At 45.0% G+C, this 13,780-nt stretch overlaps 2 protein-coding genes across 3 annotated transcripts in view; one reads left to right on the top strand and one right to left on the bottom strand.

The window, feature by feature from the left end:
* The window catches only part of LOC129843086 (piggyBac transposable element-derived protein 4-like), a 7,924-nt gene extending 7,340 nt beyond the window's left edge, over positions 1-584 (bottom strand). Inside the window, exon 1 of one of the 2 annotated variants that reach the window (XM_055911843.1) lies at positions 424-584. In XM_055911843.1, coding sequence (XP_055767818.1) covers positions 424-529 — 106 coding nt within the window. In that variant the 5' untranslated portion in view covers positions 530-584. The remainder of the gene's footprint in view (positions 1-423) is intronic. The other variant, XM_055911842.1, reaches the window with a different exon arrangement.
* A 6,183-nt stretch (positions 585-6,767) lies between these two features.
* Positions 6,768-8,277, top strand: LOC129843070 (zinc finger protein 239-like). The gene is made up of 2 exons (XM_055911822.1): positions 6,768-6,785; positions 7,623-8,277. The coding sequence occupies exons 1-2, from the start codon at positions 6,768-6,770 to the stop codon at positions 8,220-8,222; spliced, it is 618 nt and encodes a 205-aa protein (XP_055767797.1). The 3' UTR covers positions 8,223-8,277.
* Positions 8,278-13,780: the final 5,503 nt, after the last annotated feature.

The following is a 13,780-nucleotide window of genomic DNA, read 5'->3' as shown; positions in this document are numbered from 1 at the left end:
ATCCCCAACAGGTTATTTTATTGGACAAAAAAATGTGCTTTTCTTTCAAAAACAAGGACATTTCTAATTGACCCCAAACTTTTCAACGGTAGTGCATATATAGAAATACACGTTTAAAATGTGTACCAATTGATTGGTCGAAAGAACAGGTGACTAAGTCAAACAAGATTTTTATTAGTCTGTGACAGCCCTACTAGTAAAAGATACCAGTCCATCTTCATGTCAACTAACAGAACTCTGCTGGTTGTCCTGGTAACAGATACCAGTCTATCTTCCTGTCAACTAACAGAACTCTGCTGGTTGTCCTGGTAACAGATACCAGTCTATCTTCCTGTCAACTAACAGAACTCTGCTGGTTGTCCTGGTAACAGATACCAGTGAACAGATCTATTGTATTTGTTCAAACTAAACTACAGCACTTACTTTGATGTGTCAAATCTGATCCTTTCTTCTCTTCTCCTCCTCTCACAGTTCCACTCAGCCCCGTTGTTTTCCTGCAGTCCACCAGCTGCACAGACAACCTCTTCATACCCAGCAGTAAGGTGCTACCGGGAGAAGCACGCCACGGGGACTCCGGGAGGGAGGAAGGGCTAGCGTTGTCCTGGTAACTATAAAGAGGGGACACAGACACATATCATTATGGATGCTGATGTCACTGTTGTCATAAAGTGCTTTACAGAAACCCAGCCCAGACCCCGATAGAGCAAGCTGTATAATAGACCAAACCAAGCTGTACCATCTGGTGTTCTGATCTGGAGAGACTCTTCTCTTCCTCGTCAGCATCAGGATGTTGTTGATGCTCCCCAGAGGATCCAGGATAGTCATGTCTCTCTCCTGTGTGAATGAGAACATCAAACAGATTGTAAACTTATGACCATCTATTACAATCACAGAGTCTTGTTGGACAGGAAAATGGTCCAATTCATGCACTAATCAAGAGAACATCCCTGGTAATCATCACTGCCTCTGATCTGGCGGACTCACTAAACACACGTTTCAATTGCAGATTGTCTGAGAGTTGGAGTGTGTCCCTGGCTATCCGTAAATTAAAAAAAATAGAAAATGGCACCATCTGGTTTGTTTAATATAAGGAATTTGAAATTATTTATATACTTTTACTTTTGGTACTTCAGTATATCTGTGACTTTTACTCAGGAAGTATTTTACTAGGTGACTCACTTTTACTTGAGTAATTATCTATTCAGGTATCTGTACTTTTAGTCAAGTATGACAATTGCGTACTTTTCCCACCACTGTGATGCAAATGTTAAAGTGCCTTTAAACAAAATGGGTTCATTTTGTGTCCCTTTAATATTTTAAGTAGAAATGATGCACTGTATATTATATTTTAAAAGCCTGTTATATTAGAATAAGTGCACTTTAATATAGACCACAGACAATTCAATAAATACAATTTTGAAGTGCACAAAATATATGTACCAATGGCAGATTGCCCCTTAAACAACTCCTACAGAACTGAACAACATATCAAAGTGCCGGTATTCAGTAGAATGCCCCTTAAAAAACACAGTTCAACTACTGCATAGTTTGTGTCCCTGTTTAAGACAGTACTCACTGGTGGTAATCGGAACTTCAGTCTCCTCTTTTACTCGAAAAGGTTCTTCCTCTTCTTTCAATTTTACGGCATCTTCCTCCTTTTTGATTCTGAAAGCTTCTACCTCTTTTCCACTTTGACAACCTCTTTCCCATCTTCCTCTTTCACTGTAATATCATCCTCTTGTTTCTCCATTTTCATTCTTCAAGCCTCTTTGCCTCCTTTCACCAGTTTCTTTCTCCGTCTAGATTTGTGCGTTTATGCTCCGGGAAATTAACCTAGTGCAGTATCAATGTAACACATTGCTAATTTAACAAGCAAATTACGTTTATAAATGAACCAGTAGATAGGTAAACAGAATTATGTTCGAAACACTAAGAGTAATATACACAAGAATGGTATAAAGAGTTTTAGGTTTGCTAGCAAAGCTCCGCGTGGTTAAACCAGAAGCCTTTTGTCGCTGTTGAAGAAGCCTCCTGTCCCGTCCACTAGATTATACGTCACGCAAGAAGCATCACCTGAAATACTCCCATCACCTTCTGCTGACTGGAGTGGGTAACGCAGTTTGGAAACAATAGTTACTGCACTTTTGTATTGTAAAGAACGTCATAATAATTTAACAATAAGCTGATATGTTTTCTCTTACGTCTTACAAATAATACCGTCCTGTGTACAGACGTAGAAGCTCAATAGTGTAATAATAATAGCGACCCTGGGTTTATAATCGCGAAAATCGACCCTGCCGCACGAGCATGCTTTTGCGGCACAGTCGATAGCGCGCCGGACCTCGGGCTAGAAGGTCGAAGGTTCGAGACCTGCTCGCTACTGTTTCATTTAATATGAATATGTAAATGTTGAATAAATACTTATATGATTAGGTAGTGTTTTAATACACATTTGCTCTGTTCATTTTTTACATTCGTTTTTATTTAGATGTGACGGTACTATTCCCTTAAAGCTACGCTCTTTAAGATACAAATCATCCTGTAAACCAGGGGTGGGCAACTCCAGTCCTCGGGGCCTGATTGATGTCACACTTTTTCTCCCTCCCTAGCAAACACAGCTGATTAATCAAACTGCATTCTAAACTGAAGATCATGAATTGTTGATTATTGGAGTCAGGTGTGTTAGCTGGGGCAAAACTGTGACACTAATCAGGCCCTCGAGGACTGGAATTTCCCAACCCCGCTGTAAACAATAGACCAAATGCGTCACATTCAAATAGCACTTGATTATCTGTAGTGCTTTACACTGAGTCTACAAAACATTAAGAACACCTGCTCCTTCCATGACAGAAACTGACCAGGTGAATACAGGTGAATGCTATGATCCCTTATTGATGTCACTAGTTAAATCCACTTCAATCATTGTAGATGAAGGGGAGGAGATGGGTTAAATAAGGATTTTTAAGCCTTGAGACAAATGAGACATGGATTGTGTATGTGTATCATTCAGAGGGTGAATGGGGAAGACAAAATATTTAAGTGTCTTTGAACGGGGGATGGTAGTAGGTGCCAGGTGCACCGGTTTGTGTCAAGAACTGCAAAGTTGCTGGGGTTTTCCAGCTCAACAGTTTCCCATGTGTACCAAGAGTGGTCCACCATCCTAACAGTGCCGTTTAAGATGAGGCAGAACTATTTGTTTTTTCATGAGCATGGCCTTAATTCTATTACAGCATATTAGATGACTCCAAATCATATTCCATTCACCCTGTTCAATGTAACAGCGATAGGTTTAGACTACTACATGATACTAACATTTCCCCTATACCTATCATGAGGTTTCTACAACCTGCCTATGAATTAAGGTTTACAACGTAGGTGCACACTGGTCGAGAGAAGAATTTGAAAAATATATTGACACATTCAATACTGCCTTGCACACTCTTGCCTGCATCTAGCTGATACACGGTGTAATTATTAGTCCAACAGTTGCAAACGAGAGTTTCTATTGGACAAATTCAGGTATGTTTATCCCCGTTCCTTTTGCCAGAACAGCCTGCCTGATTTCAGATTTCTCACTTCCTCACAGGAAGTTTGCTCCAACTTGAGTTCTGTTTTACTCACAGATATAATTCAAACGGTTTTAGAAACTAGAGAGTGTTTTCTATCCAATAGTAATAATAATATGCATATTGTACGAGCAAGAATTGAGTACGAGGCAGTTTAATTTGGGAACAAAATTTTTTACAAAGTGAAAACAGCACCCCCTATTGAGAAAAGGTTAAAGCATCAGACTCCATAGTAATTCATCATTAGAAGCTACAGGCCTTCTTTAAGACTCCATGTTTCATCATTAGATGCTACAGTCCTCCTTTAATGCAGCTGGTGGCCACACCAGATACTGACTGTTACTTTTGATTTTGACCCCCCCACTTTGTTCAGGGACACATTATTCAATTTCAGTTAGTCACATGTCTGTGGAACTTGTTCAGTTTATGTCTTTTATTGAATCTTGTTATGTTCCAACAAATATTTACACATGTTAAGTTTGCTGAAAATAAAAGCAATTGACAGTGAGAGGACGTTTCTTTTTTTTGCTGAATTTAGATTGACGGGCGGGGGGGGGAACAATTGAATCAATTTTAGAATAATGCTGAAATGTAACAAAATTTGGAAAAGGTGATGGGGTCTGAATATGTCAGATTTCAAATACGCTTTTCGGCAAAACCAAACGATGCTATTATCTGAGGATAGCACTATAGTAAACAAAGAGAGAGAAGCATATTTCAACCCTGCAGGCGCGACACAAAACGCAGAAATAGAAATATAATTCATGCCTTGCCTTTGACGAGCTTCTTTTGTTGGCACTCCAATATGTCCCATAAACATCACAAATGGTCCTTTTGTTCGATTAATTCCGTCGATATATATCCAAAATGTTCATTTATTTGGCACGTTTGATCCATAAAAACACCGGTTCCAACTTGCGCAACGTGACTACAAAGTATCTCAAAAGTTACCTGTAAACTTTGCCAAAACATTTGAAACTACTTTTGTAATACAACTGTAAGTATTTTTTAACGTAAATAATCGATAAAATTGAAGACGGGCTGATCTGTGTTCAATACAGGAGGAAAACAAACTGTAGCTAGCTTTCTGGTCACGCGCCTCTAACAGTACACTTCAAGTTACCCTCGTTCTGGATGGCTGTACTTCTTCATTACACAAAGGAAAAACCTCAACCAATTTCTAAAGACTGTTGACATCCATTGGAAGCGGTAGGAACTGCAAGAAGGTCCCTTAGAAATCTGGATTCCCAATGAAAAATAATTGAAAAGAGAGTGACCTCAACAAAAAAAAAATCTGAATGGTTTGTCCTCTGGCTTTCGCCTGCTAAATAAGTTCTGTTATACTCACAGATATGATTCAAACCGTTTTAGAAACTTCAGAGTGTTTTCCATCCAAATCTCCTAATAATATGCACATCTTATCTTCTGGGGATGAGTAGCTGGCAGTTGAATTTGGATATGCTTTTCATCCAAACGTGAAAATGCTGACCCCTATCCTAGAGAAGTTTTTAACGAATGCACAAGTTTTTAACGAATTTCCCCACAAGGGCTTCATTAGAAAGAGAAATACAACTCGGGTGGCTGGTCTCAGAGGATGTGAAGGTCCTGGGCTGGCGTCGTTACATGTGTTCTGTGGTTGTGAGGCCAGTTGGATGTACTGCCAAATTCTCTAAAATGACGTTGGAGGCGGCTTCTGGTAGAGAATTTAACATTCAATTATCTGGTAACAGCTCCAGTGGATATTCCTGCAGTCAGCATGCCAATTGCACGCTCCCTTAAAACTTGAGACATCTGTGGCATTGTGTTGTGTGACAGAACTGCACATTTTAGAGGCCTTTATTCTCCCCAGCACAAGGTGCACCTGTGTAATGATCATGCTGTTTAATCAGCTTGATATGCCACACCTGTCAGGTGGATGGATTATCTTGGCAAAGAATAAATGTTAACTAACAGGGATGTAAAAAATTCTGCAATCTTTTTTTTCAGCTCATGAAACATCCAACACTTTACATGTTGCGTTAATATTTTTGTTTATTATAGTTATTCTCAGTTTTAGGAACATCTTCCCAAATATTTCACTTTATTTTTTACTTTACCCAAAATATGACTTCAGCGATAGTCAAAATGTTGAAAATCTGTGAACGTCTAAATAAGAAATTGGGCCATTTAAACAGCAGGCGTCGAACCCTTTCGACAACGGGGAGATTTTACTGATGTGCTTTGTGTCTTCGACGTAAAAATAAGTTTTGGACTTCCACTTAAAATTACTTATTTACTTGTTTTATGTTTAAGGAAGTGTGTACAGTTGTGGCCAAATATTTTGAGAATGACACAAATATGAATTTTCAGTCTGCTGCCTCAGTTTGTATGATGGCAATTTGCATATACTCCAGAATGTTATGAATAGTGATCAGATGTAATTAATTGCAAAGTCCCTCTTTGCCATGCAAATGAACTGAACCCCCCCCCCCCCAAAAAAAAAACTGGAAGCTTCAAAAGGAGGGTGGTGCTTGGAATCATTGTTCTTCCTCTGTCACCCATGGTTACCTGCAAGGAAACACGTGCCGTCATCATTGCTTTGCACAAAAAAGGCTTCACGGGCAAGGATATTGCTGCCAGTAAGATTGCACCTAAATCAACCCTTTATCAGATCATCGATAACTTCAAGGAGAGCGGTTCAATTGTTGTGAAGAAGGCTTCAGAGCGGTTTAATTGTTGTGAAGAAGGCTTCAGGGCACCCAAGAAAGTCCAGCAAGCGCCAGGACCGTCTCCTAAAGTTGATTCAGCTGCGGGATCGGGGCACCACCAGTACAGAGCTTGCTCAGGAATAGCAGCAGGCAGGTGTGAGTGCATCTGCACACAGACTGATATTCGGCAAAAGGTACAGGGATTGGACTGCTGAGGACTGGGGTAAAGTCATTTTCTCTGATGAACCCAATTTTCAAATGTTTGGGGCATCTGGAAAAAAGCTTGCCCGGAGAAGACACGGTGAGCGCTTCCATCAGTCCTGTGTCATGCCAACGGTAAAGCATCCTGAGACCATTCATGTGTGGGGTTGCTTTTCAGCCAAGGGTGTGGGCTCACTCACAATGTTGCCTAAGAACACAGCCATGAATAAGGAATGCTACCAACACATCCTCCGAGAGCAACTTCTCCCAACCATCCAGGAACAGTTCGGTGACGAACAATTCCTTTTCCAGCATGAAGGAGCACCTTGCCGTAAGGCAAACATGATAAGTGGCTCGGAGAACAAAACATCAATATTTTGGGTCCAAGGCCAGGAATCTCCCCAGACCTTAATCCCATTGAGAACGTGTGGTCAATCCTCAAGAGGCGGGTGGACAAACAAAAACCCACAAATTCTGACAAACTCCAAGCATTGATTATGCAAGAATGGGCTGCCATCTCAGGATGTGGTCCAGAAGTTAATTGACACCAGGGTGGATTGCAGAGGTCTTGAAAAAGAAGGGTCAACACTGCAAATATTGACTCTTTGCATCAACTTCATGTCATTGCCAATAAAAGCCTTTGACACTTATGAAATGCTTGTAATTATACTTCAGTATTTCATAGTAACATCTGACAAAAATATCTGAAGACACTGAAGCAGCAAACTTTGTGGAAATTAATATTTGTGTCATTCTCAAAACTTTTGGCCACAACTGTAGCTCACATTCTGTATCATACAGCTATGAAAGTTATATATTTAGAACCACCTGCTCGATTGGAATTAAGCGACGTCTGTGTCTTGAGTGTCCAAGAACGGTTTAGTTTGTGTTCTGACTTGTAAAGCAGAATGAATAAAAAAGTAATGTAAACATTATCAGTAATTACCAGGAAACTCTACAACATGTGTTTTCAAATCAAACCAAGATTGTTAAAACTGGCCTTAGGTTATTGAGCGATCTGATTAGGATTTACCCTCGTAGCAAGGCCTATTTATCATGTGGAGGTTTCATTCAGGTCTCTTTTTTTAAAAACACACTGTGTTTGGCAGGAGAAAGACCAGACTCAGAGGAACCAGAGCCAGGGACGTCCAAACCAACAAGACACCAGTGTTCCCAGTGTGGCAAGTGTTTTAACCAGTCAGGGGATCTGAAAAGACATGAGAGAATACACACAGGGGAGAAGCCTTACCACTGCTCCCAGTGCGGAAAGCGTTTTAACGATTTAGGGAACCTGAAAAAACATGAGAGAATACACACAGGGGAGAAGCCTTACCACTGCTCCCAGTGTGTAAAGAGTTATAACCATTTAAGGAACTTGAAAGTTCATGAGATAATACACACAGGGGAGAAGCCTTACCACTGCTCCCAGTGTGGAAAGGGTTTCAACCGGCCTGGGGATCTGAAACGGCATGAGAGAATACACACAGGGGAGAAGCCTTACCACTGCTCCCAGTGCGGAAAGAGTTTCACCCAGCCGGGGGACCTGAAACGGCATGAGAGAATACACACAGGGGAGAAGCCTTACCACTGCTCCCAATGTGGAATGAGTTTCACCCAGCCGGGGGACCTGAAACGGCATGAGAGAATACACACAGGGGAGAAGCCTTACCACTGCTCCCAATGTGGAATGAGTTTCACCCAGCCGGGGGACCTGAAATGGCATGAGAGAATACACACAGGGGACTTGCTGTCTTATATTGTTGACTGATAATGATTACCTGTTTTTACCATATGAACTTGAATTGTACAAAGTATACTAAAACATATATATTTGTATGTTTTTATTAGAAAACATGAATTGAATATGTAGTTTGAATATAGAGTAGGTCAGATTCCTTCTGTTTTAAATGGTCCTTTTTTAAACTCTGACACTGTGTGTGTGTTTATCTGTGTGTCATTCCTCCAGCACTGCAGATAATCAAGTGATATTTGGATGTGATGCATTTGTTCCGTTGTTTACATTTGCAATGTTGGCCCACTGATGATTTAATGAAATGAAAATGTTCACAGACTCTGTAATGCAAAATGTTAATTGTATGTGTCCACATATCTGAGTATGTGACTTGTGGTGGATGAATCAGAATTAGTTGGGTAACATAGATAATTAAGATGTCTTATCTGCATAATATGTCTGAGTAGTTCTATCTGATGTCATAATACACTCTGATAGTGATCCATTTGCTCCATTGTTTCCATGTCAGTTGGTTTCCCACTCTGATGATTTATATATGACAGAGGGGCTTTAAAGGAATAGTATGGTGACATCTTAGTGTGGCTTTAAATAAATAGGATTATTCATTAATTTAATACTCCTATACCAACAATACACTGCAGCTTTGACATCAAGAAGAGAATGGGCTGATGGGTGGTGGTGCTACTATATAGGTAAGGCTGTCCAATATGAATATTCAATACACACAATAGGTTGATCAGTAGCCAGTTAGCTAGCTGCTACAGTCCAATATAAATATTAAATACACACAATAGGTTGATCGGTAGCCAGTTAACTAGCTGCTACAGTCCAATATGAATGTTCAATTCACACAATAGGTTGACTGTTGACCAATATGAATGTTCATAATGAGGGAAAAATAAATGTGTGGCTCCTGCTGCAGGTAGCCTAGCGGTTACTAGTTTTGGGCCAGTAACCGAAAGATCTCTGGTTTGAATCCCAAAGACAACTAGGTAAAAAATCTATCAATTTGCCCTTGAGGACAGCAGCAGCAGGAGCCTCATGTTTCTCCCATTCTTCTCTGCAGATCCTCTCAAACTCTGTCAGGTTGGATGGGGAGTGTCACTACAAAGCTATTTTCAGGTCTCTCCAGAGATGTTAAATCGGGTTCAAATCCGGGCTCTGGCTGGGCCCCTCAAGGACATTCAGAGACATCTCCCAAAGCCACTCCTGCGTTGTCTTGGCTTTGTGCGTAGGGTCGTTGTCCTATTGGAAGGTTAACCTTTGCCCCAGTCTGAGGTCCTGAGTGCTCTGGAGCAAGTTTTCAAAAATTATCTCTCTGTATTTTGCTCCGTTCATCTTTCCCTCGATCCTGAAGAGTCTCCCAGTCCATGTCGCTGAAAAACATCCCCACAGCATGATGCTGCCAACCCCAAGCTTCACCGTGGAAATGGTGCCAGGTTTCCTCCAGACGTGACCCATGGCATTCATCAGACCAGAGAATTTTGTTACTCATGGTCTGATAGTCCTTTAGGTGCCTTTTGGCAAACTCCAATCTGGCTTTCATGTGCCTTTTACTGAGGAGTGGCTTCCGTCTGGCAACTCTACCGTAACGTCCTGCTTGGTGGAGTGATGCAGAGATGGTTGTCCTTCTGGAAGGTTCTCCCATCTCCACAGAGGAGCTCTGTCAGAGTGACCATTGGGTTCTTGGTTACCTCCTTGACCAAGGCCCTTCTCCCCCGATTGTTCAGTTTGGCCGGGCAGCCAGCAGTAGGAAGGGTCTTGGTGGTTTCAAACTTCTTCCTTTTAAGATGATGGGGACCTTCAATGCTGCAGAAATGTTTTGGTACACTTCCCCAGATCTGTGACGTGACACAATCCTGTCTCGAAAGGAGTATATCACATCAAATACAGGCTACTTAAAGTTCTTGAGAGAACACACATATGCTCGTACACTTGTCTCATTTTTACAAAAATAGAATTGTGCTTTTGGTCATGCAATATTTTCTTTATATATATATGTACTGTCACGTTCCTGACCTGTTTTCCTTTGGGAGTTGAGAGCAAATTTTCAATGGAGAAGGACCCTGGGCTAAGGTTGGAGAGAATCGCCGCTCTCGGGAGGTGAAGAAGGCAGCCACAGCCCAGGAGCGGTGGATTGAGGAGGCAGCACGTATGAGAGGCTGGAAGCCCGAGAGGCTCACCCAAGAATTTCTTGGGGGGGGGCTAAAGGGGAGTGTGGCGAAGCCGGGTTGGATACCTGAGCCAACTCCCCGGGCTTGCCGTGGAGTAAGAGGGCGTCGTACTGTTCAGACACCGTGTTATGCGGTGAAGCGCACGGTGTCCCCAGTACGCGTGCTTAGCCCAGTGCGGGCTATTCCACCTTGCCGCACTGGGAGGGCTAGGTTGGGCATCGAGCCGGATGCCATGAAGCCGGCCCAACGTATCTGGCCTCCAGTACGTCTCCTCGGGCCGGCGTACATGGCACCAGCCTTACAGGTGGTGTCCCCGGTTCGCCTGCATAGCCCAGTGCGGGCTATTCCACCTCGCCGCACTGGCAGGGCTACGGGGTCCATTCAACCTGGTAAGGTTGGGGAGGCTCGGTGCTCAAGAGCACGTGTCCTCCTTCACGGTCCGGTATATCCGGCGCCACCTTCCCACCCCAGCTCAGTACCACCAGTGCCTACACCACGCACCAGGCTTCCAGTGCATCTCCAGAGCCCTGTTCCTCTTCCACGTACTCTCCCTATGGTGCGTGTCTCCAGCCCGGTGCCTCCAGTTCCGGCACCACGCACCAAGCCTCCTGTGCGTCTCCAGAGCCCTGGACGCACTGTTCCTTCTCCCCGCACTCGCCCTGAGGTGCGTGCCCTCAGCCCGGTACCTCCAGTTCCGGTACCACGCACCAGGCCTAGAGTGCGCCACGAGAGTCCAGTGTGCCCTGTTCCTGTTCCCCGCACTCGCCCTGAGGTGCGTGCCCTCAGCCCGGTACCTCCAGTTCCGGTACCACGCACCAGGCCTATAGTGCGTCTCAGCCGGCCAGAGTCTGCCGTCTGCCCAGCGGTGCCTGAACGGCCCGTCTGCCCAGCTCCGTCTGAGCCATCTGTCTGCCCAGCGCCGTCTGAGCCATCTGTCTGCCCAGCGCCATCTGAGTCATCCGTCTGCCACGAGCCATTAGAGCCGCCCGTCTGTCCCGAGCCAGTAGAGCCGTCCGTCAGTCAGGAGCCGCTAGAGCCGTCCGTCAGTCAGGAGCCGCCAGAGACGCCCGCCAGTCAGGAGCCGCCAGAGACGCCCGCCAGTCAGGAGCCGCCAGAGACGCCCGCCAGTCAGGAGCTGCCAGAGACGCCCGCCAGTCAGGAGCTGCCAGAGACGCCCGCCAGTCAGGAGCTGCCAGAGACGCCCGCCAGTCAGGAGCTGCCAGAGACGCCCGCCAGTCAGGAGCTGCCAGAGACGTCCGACAGTCCGGAGCTGCCCTACAGTCCGGAGCTGCCGTACAGTCCGGAGCTGCCCTACAGTCCGGAGCTGCCACTCAGCCCGGACCTGCCGGAGTCCCTCAGCCAGGACCTGCCGGAGTCCCTCAGCCAGGACCTGCCGCCCCTTGTCCCGGTGCTGCCCCTTGTCCCGGTGCTGCCCCTTGTCCCGGTGCTGCCCCTTGTCCCGGTGCTGCCCCTTGTCCCGGTGCTGCCCCTTGTCCCGGTGCTGCCCCTTGTCTCGGTGCTGCCCCTTATCCCGGTGTTGCCCCTTGTCCCGGTGCTGCCCCTTGTCCTGGTGCTGCCCCTTGTCCCGGTGCTGCCCCTTGTCCCGGTGCTGCCCCTTGTCCCGGTGCTGCCCCTTATCCCGGTGCTGCCCCTTATCCCGGTGCTGCCCCTTGTCCCGGTGCTGCCCCTTGTCCCGGTGCTGCCCCTTATCCCGGTGCTGCCCCTTATCCCGGTGCTGCCCCTTCATTTAGGTGGGGTTAGTGGGAGGGTGGTCATTGGGAGGGGGATAAAGAAGCGGGGATTGATTATGGTGGGGTGGGGACCTCGTCCACCGCCAGAGCCGCCACCGTGGACAGACGCCCACCCAGACCCTCCCCTAGACTTTGTGCTGGTGCGCCCGGAGTTCGCACCTTAAGGGGGGGGTTCTGTCACGTTCCTGACCTGTTTTCCTTTGTTTTGTATTCATTTTAGTTGGTCAGGGCGTGAGTTGGGTGGGTTTGTCTATGTTTGTATTTCTATGTGGGGTTTTGTGTTCGGCCTGGTATGATTCTCAATTAGAGACAGGTGTGTATTGTTTGTCTCTAATTGAGAGTCATACAAAGGCAGCCAGGGTTTCACTGGTGTTTTGTGGGTGTTTGTTCCTGTGTCCTCACAGGACAGTTGAAGGTTAGTCACGTTTGTTGTTTTGTAGTTTGTAGTGTCTTGTTTGCTGTTTTTTCATTAAAAGATGGCTTATTTCCCTCAATCCGCATCTTGGTCCTATCCATGCTCCTTCTCGTCTAAGGGGGAGAACAACATTGACTGCCTTTACATGTACACTGATCATACCAAACATTTGGAGAGAAATAAACGTCCTAATAAGGACTAGGAACCTCCTCCTTTTCCCTCAGAAGAGCCTCAATTTGTCGGGGCATGAACTCTTCAAAGTGTCCAAAGCCTTCCACAGGGATGCTGGCACATGTTGACTCCAATGCTTCCCACAATTGTGTCATGTTGGCTGGATGTCCTTTGGGTGCAGTCTTCACTCCTCAGAGAAGGATGGTCTTCCCCTTCCTCCTCTGAGGAGCCTCCACTGCACCCAAAGGACATCGAGCCAACATGACATAATTGTGGGAAGGGAGTTTCAGTGAGTTTCAGAATAAAATAAATTGGTAAAACATTAATAAATTATAATTTTTGGATAAAACTATACTAAATATAATCACATCAACAAATAATTTAATAAAAAAATAATTGAATAAAACATACTATTTTGCGTCCTCCTCTGGGTACATTGACTTCAATACAAAAACCTATGAGACTCATGGTTCTCAAGGCTTCCATAGACTTAAACAGTAATTATGACAACTTCCGGAGGACATCCTCCAACCTATCAGAGCTCTTTCAGCATGAACCTTCTCCGCTGTGCAATGCGGTTTCCGAGCTGGTCATGGGTGCACCTCAACCCCGCTCAAGGTACTAAACAATATCATAACCGCCATCGAGAAGAGACAATACTGTGCAGCTGTATTCATGGGTTGGCACCCCCCATTGGGTTGTGCCATGGTCTTTGTGGGCTATACTCGGCCTTGTCTCAGGATGGTAAGTTGGTGGTTGAAGGTATCACTCTAGTGGTGTGGGGCTGTGCTTTGGCAAAGAGGGTGAGGTTATATCCTGCCTGTTTGGCCCTGTCGGGGGTATCATCGGATGGGGCCACAGTGTCTCCTGACCCCTCCTGTCTCAGCCTCCAGTATTTATGCTGCAGTAGTTTATGTGTCGAGGGTCTGGGGTCAGTCTGTTATATCTGGAGTATTTCTCCTGTCTTATCCGGTGTCCTGTGTGAATTTAAGTATGCTCTCTCTCTTTCTCTCTTTCTTTCTTTCTCTCTCTCAGAGGACCTGAGCCCTAGGACCATGCCTC

The sequence above is a fragment of the Salvelinus fontinalis genome, unplaced genomic scaffold (assembly GCF_029448725.1).
Source record: "Salvelinus fontinalis isolate EN_2023a unplaced genomic scaffold, ASM2944872v1 scaffold_0097, whole genome shotgun sequence".
Classification (NCBI taxonomy): domain Eukaryota; kingdom Metazoa; phylum Chordata; class Actinopteri; order Salmoniformes; family Salmonidae; genus Salvelinus; species Salvelinus fontinalis.
This window is presented reverse-complemented; position numbering and strand designations above follow the sequence as displayed.